At 35.3% G+C, this 17,220-nt stretch overlaps 2 protein-coding genes across 13 annotated transcripts in view; both read right to left on the minus strand.

The window, feature by feature from the left end:
* Positions 1-4,963, minus strand: part of kel (Kell metallo-endopeptidase (Kell blood group)) — a 39,495-nt gene extending 34,532 nt beyond the window's left edge. For 4 of the 7 annotated variants that reach the window (XM_073925981.1, XM_073925980.1, XM_073925979.1 and 1 more), the window contains exon 1: positions 4,344-4,396. In XM_073925981.1, coding sequence (XP_073782082.1) covers positions 4,344-4,373 — 30 coding nt within the window. In that variant the 5' untranslated portion in view covers positions 4,374-4,396. Of the gene's footprint in view, positions 1-4,343; positions 4,397-4,816 lie in introns of those variants that run through there. The other 3 variants (XM_068214110.2, XM_073925978.1, XM_068214109.2) reach the window with 1 other exon arrangement.
* Positions 4,964-5,053: 90 nt separating this feature from the next.
* Positions 5,054-17,220, minus strand: part of zyx (zyxin) — a 47,858-nt gene continuing 35,691 nt past the window's right edge. For 3 of the 6 annotated variants that reach the window (XM_073925158.1, XM_021466716.2, XM_073925157.1), the window contains 4 exons: positions 15,901-16,070; positions 10,019-10,197; positions 7,290-7,410; positions 5,054-7,198 (listed from right to left, as the gene is read on the minus strand). In XM_073925158.1, coding sequence (XP_073781259.1) covers positions 7,085-7,198; positions 7,290-7,410; positions 10,019-10,197; positions 15,901-16,070 — 584 coding nt within the window. In that variant the 3' untranslated portion in view covers positions 5,054-7,084. Of the gene's footprint in view, positions 7,199-7,289; positions 9,196-9,710; positions 10,198-15,900; positions 16,071-17,220 lie in introns of all 6 variants that reach the window. The other 3 variants (XR_012391503.1, XR_012391502.1, NM_001109824.2) reach the window with 2 other exon arrangements.

The raw sequence follows: 17,220 nt of genomic DNA on the forward strand, positions 1-17,220 counted from the left end.
TAAAAATAAAAATAGGCGCTAAAAATATATTACAAAATGAACAATGGATGACAAAAAATTAAATACTTTGTTTCATTACTAATAGACAGCTCGCTTACATCTATCACAGGGTCTGGCCAAAGAAATAGAAATTTTAATCCATCAGAATGATTCATTAATTAGCAAAGCACAAACAAATTGCTATCCTTTCCTGTGTTCTGAGTGATCGAATTTTCAGTCCTTCAAGTGTACTGATATAGGGAGTAGTGACTGAGGATATATACGGTGAGCATGGACACAGAACCAGCACTAGTTATACTTTGGTCATTTTTGAGCGAGATAATAAGTCTAATAACAAAATAATTGTTGCTAAGCTGAGCTAAAAGTGCTCCTGCTCAGAGATTGGCTGAACGGAGATTGAAAGAAAGAAAGAAAGAAAGAAAGGGAACAAGATTTCTTCTCTGTGCTTTCCAGAGAGAGAGAGAGAGTGAGAGAGAGAAACAAATAAATAAACAAAAAGAATAAAATAAAAAAAGAAAGAAAGAAACTAACAAACACACACACAGATGGATTCACATAACAGACACCTATAGGGCCCAATCATATACCCAACACAATGTAGCGCAAGGCGCGACGCAATTGTTGTTTGCTAGTTTTAGCTTGGCGCAAGAGTCATTTTAAAGTTTTGTGCCATGCTGTTTAAATAGTAAATGCATTTGAGCTCATATATGGGCCCATAGGCGTTCTGGTCTAAATAATAATGCGCATTGCTGGCGCGTTGCTATTTTGAGAAACTATAATAGATTTTTCAATAGACCAGAACAAAGCCGGTCTAAACTCCAGCGCAGAGCGCGTTAGTTGTGCACCTCAAACACACTGCTTAATACACACAAGATGTAGAGCAATACGCAAATATCTTTACATATGAAAAATAATTAAAATATTAAGGATATATATAGGATATAAATATAAAGAATTAAAATATTACAAAACATATTATTTTCTAGCCTACATAAATATAAAAACCAAACTTTCATGCCTTCTTCATCTCGGGGGCTTTTTAGTTTATTCGTGACAATTTGCTTTTGTATAATGTTATTATTATTAGCAGTATTATTTCTTAAATGCATATTTATATTTGTTTTATTAAAAACAAGCTTAGATTTGCCCACCTGTCAGGTTTTAGACCATATGGGGCACAGCATGTGTATTAGGATATAACTGTTTGCTGGAAATTAGAACAGAATTTAGAAATAGTTTTGAAACAAATCTCTGCGCTTAACTAACGAAATTAATTAGTTATAGGCTAACTGATGTCTGTGCGTACAAGGTTTTCCTATCCACGAGAGCGAAAATGAAAGTAGATAATGAGAAGACTTATCTCTCATTCTCGCGCAGCAGATGCTCTGTTTAACTGTTTTCTTGCTAGTGAAACGCTTGGTTTTTCCATTTACAAAGCCGTCATGTAAATAGCAAATGCACCATAGCGCAACGGGAATGGAAGATGAGACTCTGATTGGTTATTCTCAAATCACACCTATAATTCATTAAGAAAATAAGCTCAACCCTTTTAGACCATGCGCCATGGCGCAAAGTGGATTTTTCCGTCTTTATATTAGCAAAAGTGGATTCTGCTTTGCGCATGGATCATCAAAATAGAGCCCCTAGTCTGTGAAGATATGATACACTGTTTTATCAGTTGATTTACGTTGGAGGATCCAACATTTCCATGGCAATTCATAACTTATTGGTTTATTAGCTAATCCATATGAATTTGTATGATCTCATTCATACAGTTTAGTATGACTTGCTCATCCGTAATAACGATTGGGTTTAGGGGTGGGGCTGGGTGCCACGCCTCCTTTCAAAAATTGTAAAATTTTGTAGGACTGAACTCATATGAATAAACTGAGACAAAACATAAAAATAGTTATGTTTCCTTGTGGGATCAGGCTGAAGGATCAGCACATAAGCTTGTAAAAGAGATGTGTGCCTACAAAAGACATTGTTCAGTCTGAAATGAGTGAGTTGGGGTAGTGTGTGTGGGGATGTTTTCTGTCTGATGAATAAATTTAGCCTGGATACCCATTCATTACCTATGGCTGACACTTTTGACCGGGAACACCACAGGTGTAACAAGGTTGATTAAAACGCTCAAAATTCAAGAAAATAGATGATCATCACTTTTATATGTTCAAGTGCATAGTGTGGAAGATATTTAAAGGCCTTTAGGCAATCAGATGTAAACACAATATTTATAAGTGATTTAAGTTGTAAATAGGTCAGATTTGACACAACAGAAAGATTAAGGCAACTGAAACCGAGGAAACAGATTGTAACAAACGATTTGATTAATAAAAAAATAAAAAATAAAATAAAATAAAAAACTTATCTTTACTGTCAACTTAAGCTATTTAAGTTGAAGTAATGAGGTTATGTAACTTATTACCTTTAAAACTGTTTTCAAATGACTAGAATTAACGTTCAGTAAATTTTGAGTCAACTACACTCATTTTCAAGTTTACTGTTGGGTTTAAACATTTAAAAAAAACATGAGCAATGAAGTCAATTATTCAATAATTCGTTATTTATTTATTTAGTGCCATGTCAGCTACTGAGGCTATTTTCATGGCAAGAGCATTTCAGTAATTAACAAACATCAACAGTAAAAAATAAATAATTGAATATACAGTTTAAATAAGATTTTTCTGGTTAGCAATGAAGTCAAAGAGCCATAGGAGTTAAAAACAACAGTAGTCTAAAACAAAAGTTTTACATACACAGTTTCTACACCCTCATGTTCTTTGGTCTATGGAACACTTAATAAAATATGGATATTTCAGTATGCAGACCACTGACGTGGCCACAAACATTGTAAAAAAAATTCTACAATTCGTCAACTAGTCCTGAAAGGCAGCATATGTTTTTAGATCATTTTAACTTACTAAACTTAGATAACCATGTTCTAAATTAATTTGATAATTTGCACAAGCTAGTCAGTTTAACAAAATGCAAGTTTAATGGACTCATAAGGTTAATTTGATTCAGCTTAAAAATTTAAGGCAACCAGGAAATTTTTACAGTGTAGAGAAAGTTTGGAATTTATTGTCATAGCACCTTCTATGCATGGCAAAACAGATAATATTTAAAAACTGTTCATGCATTTCTATAATGCATAATTTATAGCAAAAAGACATCAATAGCAATAATAATATAAATATATACAGATGAAGTCAGATTTATTAGCCCCCTAAATTATTAACTCCCGTTTATTTTTTCTGTTTAACGGAGAGGATTTTTTTTCAAGACATTTTCTAAACATTATAGTTTTAATAAGTCATTTCTAACGACTGATTTATTTTATCTTTATTTTTATAAACATATACAAATATATAATATTTTACTAGATATTTTTCAAAACACTTCTATACAGCTTAAAGTGACATTTAAAGACTTAACTAGGTTGATTAGGTTAACTAGGCAGGTTAGAGTAATAAGTTATTGTATAATGATGGTTTGTTCGGTAGACTATCAAAAACAAAATAGCTTTAAGGGGCTAATAATTTTGACCATAAAATAGTAAAAAAATTATAGTAAAAAAATTAAAAAAAAAAAAAATAATTAAAAATAATTAAAAGTAAAAATATCAGACATACTGTGAAAAACGTCTTGCTCTGTTAAACATCATTTGGCAAATATACAAATAATAATAATAATTTAAAAAAACAAACAAAGGGGGGCTAATAGTTCTGACTTCAACTGTATATGTGTTTGGAAGAAACTCTACATTTTTAATGGATCCACATCTAAAAATAGGTCTTTAGGTTTTATCCTAACATTAACAGGACATGTTTTATATTTAGGATGATAGTGCAAAACTGATATTTTGGAGTAGTTTCTCCTTCAACTAAATGCCCATGAATGAGTCTGTGTGTCCAATAACACACTAAGTAACTTAAGATCATTAAGTATTTTTGAGTTAAAATAATTATTTTATTTTTTTCTTATTTCGTTTCTGACCCATTTTTGTTTAACTATGAAAGCCAGTATATGACCACCTGGCTTTCAGCATTTCATTCAAAAGAAGAAACCCATGTAAGTTTAGAGTAACTGAAAGGTGACTAAATTATAAGTTTTAATTTTGGTGTGAAATATTTTCATTGGGATACATTGCAATACCCAAATATTACGTACTAGAAAGCAAACAAACAAACAAAAACAGATAAAAATGTAACCAGCATTACATGCGTGATCTACGTTTGAATCTAGTTGATGGGATTCCCTGATGCCATCTCACTTTCTACTGCTATTTCCTGCGACTATAACAGAAAGCTGGTAAACAAAAGAAAAGGCATAAGCCTTACCTGAAGAACAGCTGGGTTTTCATCCATCATGTGCTTCTTAATACAACTACTATGGCTGTTTGGTCAGAATCTTTCCTACATATTGGTCTTCCTGTGAAGTTTTCTATTTCGTCACACTGTTCCTCTTTCTATCTCAGCTTCCGTCAACCACAAGTCATCCAACTACTATCTTCCCCCATCACGCACTCTGTTCACACTTTCACCGTCTGATAACCATGTAATGGCAGGGCTTCCCACAAGAACCTTCTCTTAAAGCTTACACAACTGCTTTAATTCTGGATTTGTTTTCTAAAGCTTTCCTTTTGGCACATTTATGAGGTCCAAAATAAGATTTTGCTCTCAAATCCATCAATTGAATAAAGTCACCACAGTTAAACTTAGGAAACAGAAACACAGCTTGGAAAAAAGCTGGAAGCATTTTATTTTTTCATTCCACAATTTTAAAATGCAGCATAGCTAATATTCATATTTACCTTTAAAATGACAAATTTAAATGCACAGACGTCGTCACTCTTGACTATCAGTGGGGTATGTGAGGCTGGTCCAGGCTGATAAGAACTGAGGGGTGTGAGAGGAGCAAAACCACAAAAGAGCACGTCACACATTGCGTGGGAACGAACATATTTGGACAGCGTCACATGGTAAAAACGTAAACACTTCAAAAATATGCTCTGACAAGAGAATCAATGAAAGTTAAATAAATGAAAACGTTTATCAGTTTGTCATGTTGACATTTTTATTAGTTCAGAATACAGTACAAATGTGGAAGGAGAACAATGATAGCAAAAATAATACGTTGGCATACTTTTGACCGTAAACATACACACATTCACATATTAAGAGAGGAATTTAGATGTTCAGTTTACAAAAAAAGTCAAAGTTAAATGATAAAATACATGGAATAAATGACATCTTACTGAATTCAGCAGTGTTGTGATACCAGCATGAAAATGAAGCAACGGAGAAGCATAAACGATAAAAACGTTGTAATAGCAAATCACGCATTACAATTTTCATTTGGTCATCTAATATTTTTGTGAATGGAGCAATCGCTTTATTCCATTTCATCAAACAGGAAACAACAGAGGCGCAAAGATAAATACAATAATTGTTTCAGAGGCATGGAATAAATGGATGTAATTCTCAAAATATTTAGCACTACCTAAAGCAAAAATTGAGTGGTATTAGTCAGACGTCTCTTTCCATCAAAAAAAGAAAAAGAACAGCAAGAAGGTATAGAATGTTATCATGTAAAAACTGAATTCTGTGCATTAATACCAAAGAATGCTTATTGTTAAAAAAATCGTAAAGTTATTCTGTCTACATTAACACTGTTGATTTTTGTTCTAAAAATGAAGACGAATAACTGTGGATCTGAATCTGTAACGAATTCTGCTCTATTTAACCAGGTGGCTCAGTTAAGGACGTTCTAAAGCAACCACGATCCTGGAGGCCCACTAACACTGCATGTTTTGCATGTCTCCTGTATCTGTGACAACCATTACAGGTCTTTCAGTCTCCGCTAACAAGCTGTTGATCTGAATCAAGTGTGTTTGGATAAGGAGACTGAGGAGACTTTGGAAAATTAGCAGAGCTGCGGCCCTCCAGGAACTGGATTTGCCACCTGTGTTCTAAAACAGCTGGTGGTCCTCCAGGAACGTGTTGAAAAACACTTTGTGTGAATTTACTTTTGTGTATATAGTACTGTTCACTCCATGATCTTTTTTAAAAGCTCTAGCTCCATAGAACGTATCTCTAGCTAAATATTATACCAGGGGAGTCCAAACTCTGTCCTGGAGGGCCGCTGTCCTGCTTAGTTTAGCTCCAACTTGCTTCAACCTAGCTGTCCGGAAGTTTCTAGTATGTCTAGTTAGAGCTTGATTAGCTGGTTCAGGTGTTTTTGATTAGGGCTGAAGCTAAACTGTTCATGACCAAGTGTGGACACCCCTCTATTACAGGCTCTGTGACTGATGTGCTTTTCTTTGGAAATACTCTTAAATCACCAAACTCATGCAATCGCTAAATACAATTTATGGAATAAAAAACTGATACTGGCAATGATAATCAACGCAATGTGTCACACATATTTTGTTCAATACATTTTAAGACAAAACGAATGTGCTTTTTAAAATACTTGCTAATTTGTTCTATAAACGAAGCATGCATTACAAATACACAAATCACGTAGGCCTTTCCTTTTTTTTCTTTACATTTTTCACACAAGCCCTTCTCATCGACTACGGAAAAGCCTTAATGAAAGTGCACGGATGGTTGTGGATGTACAGACGTTCACGTCTTGCCTCAGTAGTCAGCTGTGCTACAATTTACGGATGTTCCAGGTCTTTTTTGTTTTCAAAGGCATGCTGGGAGCTCGCTGAACTGAGACAGCAGTGCAGTACATTACCTCTGCACACAATCAACTACAGTAAAAATTCCAGCCACAAAACGCTCTAAAAATCACTTTACATATCAAACAATCTAGGGGTAAAAATTGAGTCGTACTTAACATTCAACACGGAGGCACTAACATTATCTCGAGGCCCAGACTGCAGGGCACCAAAGGCAAGGCCATTCAGAAAAAAAGCAGCAAGAAAAGCTTTGTCAAGAAAAGCCTAGACTTGCATGAGGAAGATGAAACAGATTTGAATTTAAAACACTTACAAAGACATGACGAATACATTTTTTTTTTTAAAGTACAGCTGTTTCAATTTTGCTTTGGGTTTGTGGCAGCTTACCACAAATCACTGTTTGGCTTGCTTGTTACGTTGGGTGTGGCACTTCATGCACAGGATTTTGCCGTTCAGCGGGTAACAGCCATCAGCGTCTGCCTCTATGGAAAGGGGGCGAGCGCAATCCTGCAACAAAAGAGGAAACGCTTGTTATTTTTAAGCTTCTAAACGTGAGTCTTGTAATCTGTGGCTTGAATGAAAGGAGGGCTCTTCACACCTCACATCGGTAGCACTTCAGGTGAAAGTTCTTCTCTAAGGCAACAACTCTGACTGTCTCTTCACTTCCAGGGTCGGGAATAATTGGCTCATTGCAGCTTACACAAAGTGGAGAGAAACGGCTAAGAGAGAGAAGAAGGTGAGCGGTTAAAATATAGTTTTTTTTTGTCACGTTAAATTAAACTGAATTGTGTGCTTATACCACTCAAGTCATTTGTGTCTGAAGTAATCTTTTTATGTCATTTCTATTAGATAATTCTTATTTGTTGTGTTCATTTTTGAAAATGTAATTTAACTTCACAAAAACTAACAAGGAACTTCAAATTGTCTAGATTTTAAGTTCTTTGTTAGATCATGGTATATGCAGGAATCCCAGTGGTGTAAAGTTACAAATTACAAATACTCAAATGACTGTAATTGATTAGCTTTTCCTGAGAAATGACAATTTATTAAGTAGTTTTATAAATGTGTACTTTAACTTTCCCTTGAGTACATTTTTGTGCTGTATCGGTACTTTTGCTCCACTACTTTCCTTCAACCTGCAGTCACTGCTCTTTTCTCGTTTACGGGGATTAGAAAACTCAGTCCTGTGATTCCTTTCCTATCAAATCATACACAGAAATGTCCAAGATGATGTCCATATCTTTACACATAGATGACCCAGAAATTGTTTAAATGCATGTCATTGACGAGAAGATGACAGATGTTTGTATGATGACCAAAAATGGCCTTAAACACCCGGCAGGGCCAAGACGTCAACATGTCGTCAGATTGACGTCATAGTTCTAATCAGTATCAAACCTTTCATTTAATAAACAGTTGATAATAAACAGTTCTAGTTAAATAAATCAATGGAGCACACAACTATGCAACAGAACTCAGATAAGCACGGAAGAAACAAAGTTTAAAAGAATAAAATACGCGGTTTTTTTCAGCAACAGGTTTCAGCCACTGTTTAAACTCGTCTTTCTCCAACCGGAAGTATGCAAACTTACATTTTCCCATTTTGCCGTCTGTTTCACTCTATGGCAGGGGACGGGAACCTATGGCCCGGGAGCCACGTGTGGCTCTTTGACCAAAAAATGTGGCTCTCCAGCGGTCTCTCTTCAATAGTTTTTAAGTGGAAATATATATATAACTGTCACTAGAAATCAGTTTCCTATTGAAAATACAATTACAATTTTATTGTATTTTTATTGCAAAATGAATAACTCAGTTTACAATACAAGGACGTTTCAAACAAACCACATGTGTGGCGCTGTGGATTAATTTGAATCGCAACAGCAATAAAGAGCAAGAAACTTAAATTTCTATGGTAACCTCGGCAAGTAGATGCACACACACAGACAAAGACACACACACACAAACACAGACACACAACACAGACGCACACACCCAATGGCTCTTTAAAAAATCCATTTACCAAAAAAAATCAGAAATGGCTCTTTGCTGAAAACGTTCCTGACCCCTGCTCTATGGTTTCGCTACATGTGGAGAGTGTCATATCACCTTGCGTTTGTCGAAAATTATGTGACATCACACGGATGGAGGAGCTTGGCCGAATGTGCCTCGGCCTGAACCAGTCGTGTGGATCCAGCACACCGTTGTCAATATTAGATGGAAAAAATATATATTTCTGCTTTTTTGGAGTCAAACACTTTGGACAATGCTTAAACAAAATTTAAGACCTCATAAAAATGTGATCAAGTCTTTTTAATATATTTTAAAGGCTAATTTTTTCATAACTGGTTTATCAACTTTTAATACTTTTTAAGTCCCTGCGAACACCCTGTGCTTACACAGTGCTCCAATTGAGGGAGGGGAATCTGGGGGATGTCATGGAAAATGACAAAAAGCATCTCCCTTTGTAAAAGCACAATCCCCCCTTACCCCCTTATAGGTACAAGCTGCGATGACAGCCCTTTCCCTCCTCCTCAGCCTCAAAATCATTTTAAAGTTGGGTGAACTTCGCATATTTTGCAGAGCTAAAAACAAGACAATTTATTCCATTGTGGCTAGTGTGGCGCAGATGCTAGAACCCACCTTTACGCATGGACGACGTCATAAATTGTATAGCAAGTGTAAACAATTTAATCGGATATGGGTCACAATTAAAATAACGTGTAAACGGACAGGCAAAAGGTCAGATATAGGTAACAAATGGGAATTGGGCATCAAGACCTGACAGTGTAAACGGGGCCTTAGTTACAGCAGATTCTAGGTTCCGTTTTTAAAATGAATCGTTATTATCCCTAAAATCAGAACGCAAACTATGTGTAGCATTTTTAGAATCACTGTTGTCCAAATGTTGCTCCGTTTTCTCGAAAAAGCTTCCAAACAGCTCTGCCACTGTACATCTCAATACCATGTTGTGTCTTGAGCTTTGATATGAGACAATAATTGAGTCGTCCATTCAGAAAGCCATTTGTGAATGAAAAAGCTGTAAAATTAACTCAATTAAATTAATCGTTCAGTGACAAAGATGGAGACTTCACTCCACCTACTGGTGATTTTAGTTTCAAATCTCCAAAAATTGCCAAACTGGGGTAAACCTTGAAACCAGTTATCATCCCATCAATAGTTCCACATTAAAAAAATAATACAAAAAAAAAATCTTACTGTTCAAAAAAGCCACTAAAATATCACTGTTCAGTTCTGAAAACTGAAAATAAATGGGCTTATTAGTCACAGCACAGCTAAGCGCTGGTCTGTGATGACGGTGCTGCTCACCGATGGTAATCCTTGACACAGTAGGGTTTGTTGTCGTCATCAGTGATGAAAGGAGCTCCCTCCAGAGAGCAGTTGCAGGTGGTGCAGAGGAAACAGTGAGCATGAAAACACTGACCCATTGCTTTCAGGACGCGATCTGTGATGCGCTCCCCACAGCGGGAACACACGGACAAAGAACTCTGGAAACAAGCACAAGCCAAAACAAACCATAAATAGACACAATGCTTTACAATATATAAAAAATGTTAACTTAGTCCCCACATTTTCATGATTTTTATTTTATTATTTTTAAAATAGCCTTCTGCCCAAAAAGACTACATTTATCTGATTGAACAAACAGTAAAAACAGTACAACAAGGAAATAATAGTGCAATTTAAATTTTTTTTTTTCAGCAGACATTACTCTAGTGATAGGTGTAATATGATTCTTCTAAAATCCTTCTAATATGCTGATTTTGAGCAAGAAAGAAAGTAAATGAAAGTAAATACAATAAAAATATATATTTTTTATTCTGCTATAACCAAATTGATATTTTAAATCAATGCTATTCTTTTGAAATAAAAATAAAGATTTGCAAAACATAAAAAGGGCAAAAACTATAAAATTAATACAAGTAAAAGCTGTGAGCCATTGAATTATAGAGGGATGAGGGATGATGAAACTTCAGCTAACAATGAAACCTTCAAACATGATTTCTGCAGGTTTTACCAAGTCAAATTTAAGATTTGAGTCATTTTTAAGACCATAAAAAAGGATATTTCAGACTTGTATAGAGCTAGATGCTAAAGATTTTTCAACAGCCTAGCAAGAAAAACAAATAATTAGTCATATTTTAAATAATGAGTCAAAACAAGCAGACCTTTGTATACATGTTCAACATAATAAAAAAAAAAAAAAAAACTCTTAAAAAAAATGTTTTCACAAGACCACAGTTCTATTAGTTTTGAGTAGTTTTGCTAAAAATTTTATTGGGATGTGTTGTTGGTGATTGGAAGAGTTTTGGATCGAAAATTAAGACACATTTAAAAAAACGTTTACAAGAATTGACCTACAAGACCTACACTGAATCTGTTTCAGTGAATTTAATACTTTTTAAACACTTAAAAAAAAGTCTTTAAATGTCTTAAATTTAAAAAACACAATTTTTAGACCCTGCAGATACCCCATAAAAGGTAGGATATGACTCAAGCAGAAGAACAGCTTGTTATTGTGGAATCTGCATGTCCTGAAGCTTGTTTACTCTTGTTACACACACAAACAAAGAATGTATACTAGGGCTGCATAATATATCGTTTCAGCATTGATATCACAACGTAATCATTCACATTAGTCACATCGCGGGTATTTGCAATGTTGAGTCTGGATTAGAATTTATTATTTCGCAAGTGTTTTTAAGGACTGTGACTGTGTAAAAGTTTTAAAAGCATTAAGGCAAAAGAAATTGTACCGATTGTACCTTTTACAAATTAACGATTAATTTTATTGAATTGTTTATGAAAAAAAAGACTATGCAGTCTTATTTTACATTTGATTATTCGATTACTGTATACCCGAAGATAGTTTGACTCCTCGGTAGGGTTGTGACGATGAGGAAATTTCCCCACCGGTTAATCGACATGTGACAACACCGGTAATACCAGTATCACCGTAGGGGTTTCCTCTTTTCTTCTTTTTATTCTGCTTTAAAATTGCTTATAAATGCGTTCGTATAATACTTTCAGTTTTGCGGGAATTGCCAACACGTGCAGCATAAGAGCGCTATACACACACTGACTGGCAAGATGACAAGTGCAGAACAAACTCCATGGGACCAGTTTTATTTGTTTATTTTTATTTTCGTGTTGTTCCTTTTTAAAATACCTTTTATTTGAAAAATCTCTCAAGTTAATATTGGCTACCTGGTAACTATCTCCCTCAGAGATACTGAGTTCAATGATGTGATGCGCACTGCACAGTATGACTATTGACCAACACCTCCCTGTAAGTTTATATACTAGACTATAGGCCCTCTGGAGTGTTATGAATTGCACATTTTAAATGACAGTGAGACATGCTACATTTAGTTTTTATTGAAAATATATATTATAACCCAGTACACAGTAAAATTACATTTTTTGAATGGCTTGCCTTTTGGCGGCATATAGCCAATAAGCTTAAATAGGCTAAGCACATTTTTATTAATATTTAAACACATTAACACAAACTAGCCACCCTTTGATTTTTTTCATTTCTGTATATTTTATATCGAACGAAAACAGATGAAGACACTTTGGTTGTTTTGAAGAGAGTGCTTCAGTGATAAAATACACACACTCACACACAAACAGAAACAAACAGGATACACTCTTGTAAGGCTATTCATTATTGATTTTTTTAACATTATTCTCATAATAATCAAGTGCAAGAACAGCTGAAAAAGTGATCAGCTAGGGAAAAAGTGATCGCGGTTGCTGCAATGGTTTCTTTGTTTCTCTGCAGTCAGCTTTTGGCGTGGCAATGCTAAATCATCTGTTTTAATAAAAAATTACATTAATTATTATTAAACATTGTGAGATGATGGTCGTGTGATTTTTAAAATGAGTGTGTGCGTTGCGTATTATTGGATTTTGATCTTATCTACCCGCAACCCAAGTAAACATCAAGGGCATTGAATGTGCGTGTATAAATTATTTGTGTTTTCTCCAGATGCTGGCACCTTTGTAAGGCATTGTTTGCAGATTGCCTCATTAACGTCTCTAGGTTCTCTTTTTGCTTTGGTCTGAACTCAAAATATTGCCAAACAGGCGCTTTTGCATTGCGTTTTGACAGTAAATGGTTCGCCATTCTCTTTCTGTAAATTCAACTCCTCTCCTTCTCCTCGCGTGATAAAATATGACACATTGTATCATTGTATGTTCAGATTTTAATTATAATGCATGTTCTCATCTTAAGTAAATGATTCAGAATTATATTTTTCATTTAATTTAAATTAATATTTCATTTTAAAAAACGAATACTTGAAAAAAAAAAAAAAACGGTTTGAACTCAAAATATTGCCAAACAGGCGCTTTTGCATTGCGTTTTGACAGTAAATCGTCCGCCATTCTCTTTCTGTAATTTCAACTCCTCTCGTTCTCCTTGCGTGATAAAATATGACGCATTGTAGCATTGTATGTTCAGATTTTAATTATAGTGCATGTTCTTGTCTTAAGTAAATGATTCAGAATTGTATTTTTCATTTAATTCAAATAAATATTTCATTTAAAAAAACGAATACTTGTGAAAAAAAAAATGTGGGGACGGTGTCACGGTTGAAAAGTGATGTCACCGGTGTTGCGTCTTAAAACCGGTAACACTGTTAACACAGTCTATCGTGGTAAGCCTACTCCTCGGAAAACAATAAAACGCTTTATTAAATAAAAGATTAACATTTGTTGAATTGATCTATGCTTTTAGATTATTATTATATTTTATGCACTGCCTTTCAGCAGGCCTGCGGGCAATTTGTGGCCCCCTCCTCCTCCCTCCAGCCCTCGACTGACATCAAAAACATAACAAGATTCGGCCCAAAAAAACAGATATTTTTGAATCACTATCGCTGTTGTGCAGTCACATATACACGTCTGGTTTTGACCGCCATCTACTGGACATTAAGGGTACTGTACTATAAATTCGGGTTTCTTTCGGTTTTTCTTATGCCTAGTTCACACTAAAGGATTTTAAGCCTGATTTGAGCCCGATTTGGAAGTTAACGAGCTCGCCGACAGATCGGGCTGTGATCGGGAAGAAATCTGCGGGTGCTCGGCGCTCGCCGCTCTTTATGTGTGAACTACTGAACAACGCATCAACGAGGCTCGCTGACGCGTCGCCGACACCTCGCAGACGGAAATCCAACATTCAGCATTATTCCAGCTAAATATTCCAGAGCAGTTGGCCGACTCAACCCCACGTGTGGTCAGATGTAGTGACGAGCTGCAGCCAATGAGAGAGCATATCAGCATGAGCCGCGTGCCTGTGTGTTCAGGAGCTCAGCAGAAACATCTGTGATTGGTCAGAATGGGCATCGGTGCACTGGCTTCATTCTGCGTTAGCACAGACATGAGAGGAGGATATATTAACAGTGGAACTAGAATTCTGTAACTATTAGAATTACCATACTGCTCATTCTGACGGTTCTTATATAAAACGCCATATTGTCACAACATATTTACATTCAAAGCTATTATTGAGATATTAAAATTAAGCTTTGAATGTCTGGCATCATATTTAATGACACCATTACCCTAAAAATATAATCTTTTTTTTTTTAAATATGTAGTTAAGATACTAAAACACTTAAAGGTCTTGGCTTTCATTTTCACTTTCAAACAGGAGCTATTTCACAGCACATAATATGCTGTTTTGAAAGATATCTAAAGTAAATTGATGTTTTTGCCATCAGAAAGTTTTGTTTATGTTAGCAGGAAGTTGCTAGGCAAGAAAATGCACACATATTTAAAGTCACAGTGAAAAGTATTAGACATGCATGCAGTCATTTGTACCAATATGGTAATTTAAGGCAGAAATGCTCAGTTCTTTACTGTTTTGTAATAAAAAAAAAATAACAATGTCAGAAAGAAATACACTAATAGTTAGAAAACGGCAGGGTGTTATAAATATGTTAGTTTTATTTCAAAGAGTTATAAAATTACAAAAATTAAAAACTCTCTGTGTATCTATCCACTGGAACCTGCAGATGAGTGATTAATCCGCTGATAAATTAGCTGATTTGACGATGTTTTTAAATGCTTTCTCCAAAGCTTGAAACACTGTCAGTGATGTAATCAGCACACAAGCAGCCAATAGTGTTCAGCTTTTTCCGACGACTCCTCCCTCAAAATTTCATTGGCTGTGGTTTGGTAGCTTGAATGAACTGATGGGGAATGAGTTGTTGTCAGATCATGTAGTGTGTGACCCCCCTCTTGTGGATCGTTCACGGAGTGTTGCGTAGTGTGAACACCACAGAGATTAAAAGACACAAAGTCAGGTCATGTAGTGTGAACGGCACAGCGATCTGCTGATGTTTAAAATCCTGTAGTATGAACTAGGCTTTAGTGTGTGGTCAAGAGTAACGCACATGCAGATTATTTCTGGGGCTGATTTAAACGTTGAAATATAGGTCCATAAGTGCTCTATTTTTGTTAAAGCTTTATTTTTGTAAAGATTCTTTAAAGATTTTTTAAAGATTTTTTTTCTTTAAAGATTTTTTAAAGTTTCTGTATTTTGTTGAACAAACACCTCGTCATGACTTGCACGTTATGCTGGTGGTGTTAATATGATTTATTTTGCTAATATTTGATTTAAATGGTCTATGGATATTAATAATTGTACAAAAATGTGCATAAGTAAAATTTTACTGCTGGCTAAATTGAACATGTTAAAGTAAAGGTGAATATTTACATTACTCCTCTTTGTTTACAAAAATAAATTGAGAACAATTGCCAATAAAGTCAATAAAGTTACCCAAATTGCATTCTGCTGTCTTACACTATCTGTTAAACTTTTGGTTAAGCAAAAATTGATTGGGAAATAATAATTTGTTATTATGCCCATTATTAAATTGTAGTATATTAAAAGCCATTTAAACAAAACGAAGGAGCTTTGATATCCTGGAGAACAATGTCTGAGTGCATCAATTACATCAGGTTTCCACTTTTTGCATGTGCTAGAATGTTAAAACAACCCTCCTATGAATTATCAGTGACTAATATGGCCCCCCGCCAATTTGAGTTCGAGACCCCTGTCCTGCAAAATCATCTCAATCAATCAAAACTCAATCAATTGTACACTTTTTGGATGTAGTCCAAGTAGGCAAATTGGCATGCAAAACATCATTATACATTTTCTAAACATATCATCTCACCATGTAGCATTCCTCGCACTGAGGTGTGCCATCACGATCATAGAACTGCATGCCCTGCAGGGGGCGCTGGCAGCTCACACAGCAGAAACAATGGGAGTGGAAGAGTTTATCCATTGCTCTCACTGCTGGCTGAGATCTAGACAGCGTCTCTCCACATTTACCACACACCTCTGAAAAGAAAACAGATGTTTGTATTAGGAAAGAAAAACAGAGACTGGGGATAATAAGATATATACAAGGTAAAGAAAAGTCAATTATGGAGTGGTAAACAGCCATTAGTCTCCAGGGTGATAATTGGGTGACTGGAGAGGTCACTGCTGTTCTTTAGAGGTCTCGGTAGAACAGCGCAGTCTCGCTAATTAACCCCCAGCATTGGCTTAGAACCAGTCATTACCAGTCCTACTATAGCAACTGTTGCCATTCACAATAGAGTGTGTAATAGTCAGGTATAAAAGTCCAATCATCTCCACAAAGCAACAGATTTTTAAAATTACCTTATTTTATTTATATTTATACTATAAATTGTGAGATTACTGGTGATATTACTAAAACTTAGTCTCTTGACCAATACCAGAATGGCAGGAAAACCATGCTAAATGAACTTTATATTTAAAATTGAGTCTGTCTCCCTATGATGTCAAACTACTTGCATGTGAGCACATTTACGTATCATATATTTCTCTGACCTTTTTTAGATATGGGTTTGAGTAAAATGTAAAGATTTGTTTTTTTCTACACATTTCTAATCATATTTACTTATTACAAATATGTTTAGAAATTATAATTGAATATAAGGATTTATTGCACCAATTGAAAAAAAAATTATTTCTTAAGTGGCACTGATACTGTGAATTTGTACAAGTAGTCTACAGAAGGAAAATAATCTGAGAAACTAGGAATTCTCAAATGGTCTCTTAAATTTGTTCTGTGTGCATATACACACATACTCTCACTAGCCACTTTATTAGGTACACCTTACTAGTACTGGGTTGGAACCCCTTTAGCCTTCAGAACTGCCTTAACTTTGTCACATAGATTCAACAAGGTACTGGAAATATTTCTCAGAGATTTTGGTCCATATTGACATGATGGCATCCCGTAGTTGCTGTAGATTTGTTGGCTGCACATCCATGATGTGAATCTCCTTTGCACCAAATCCAAAAGATGCTCTGTTAAATTGATATCTGGTGACTGTGGAGGCCATTTGAGTACAGAGAACTCATTGTCATGTTCAAGAAACCAGTCTGAGAGGATTTGGGCTTCATGACATGACGCATTATCCTGCTGGAAGTACCCATCAGAAGATGGATACACTGATCA

Source organism: Danio rerio, chromosome 16 (assembly GCF_049306965.1).
Source record: "Danio rerio strain Tuebingen ecotype United States chromosome 16, GRCz12tu, whole genome shotgun sequence".
Classification (NCBI taxonomy): Eukaryota; Metazoa; Chordata; class Actinopteri; order Cypriniformes; family Danionidae; genus Danio; species Danio rerio.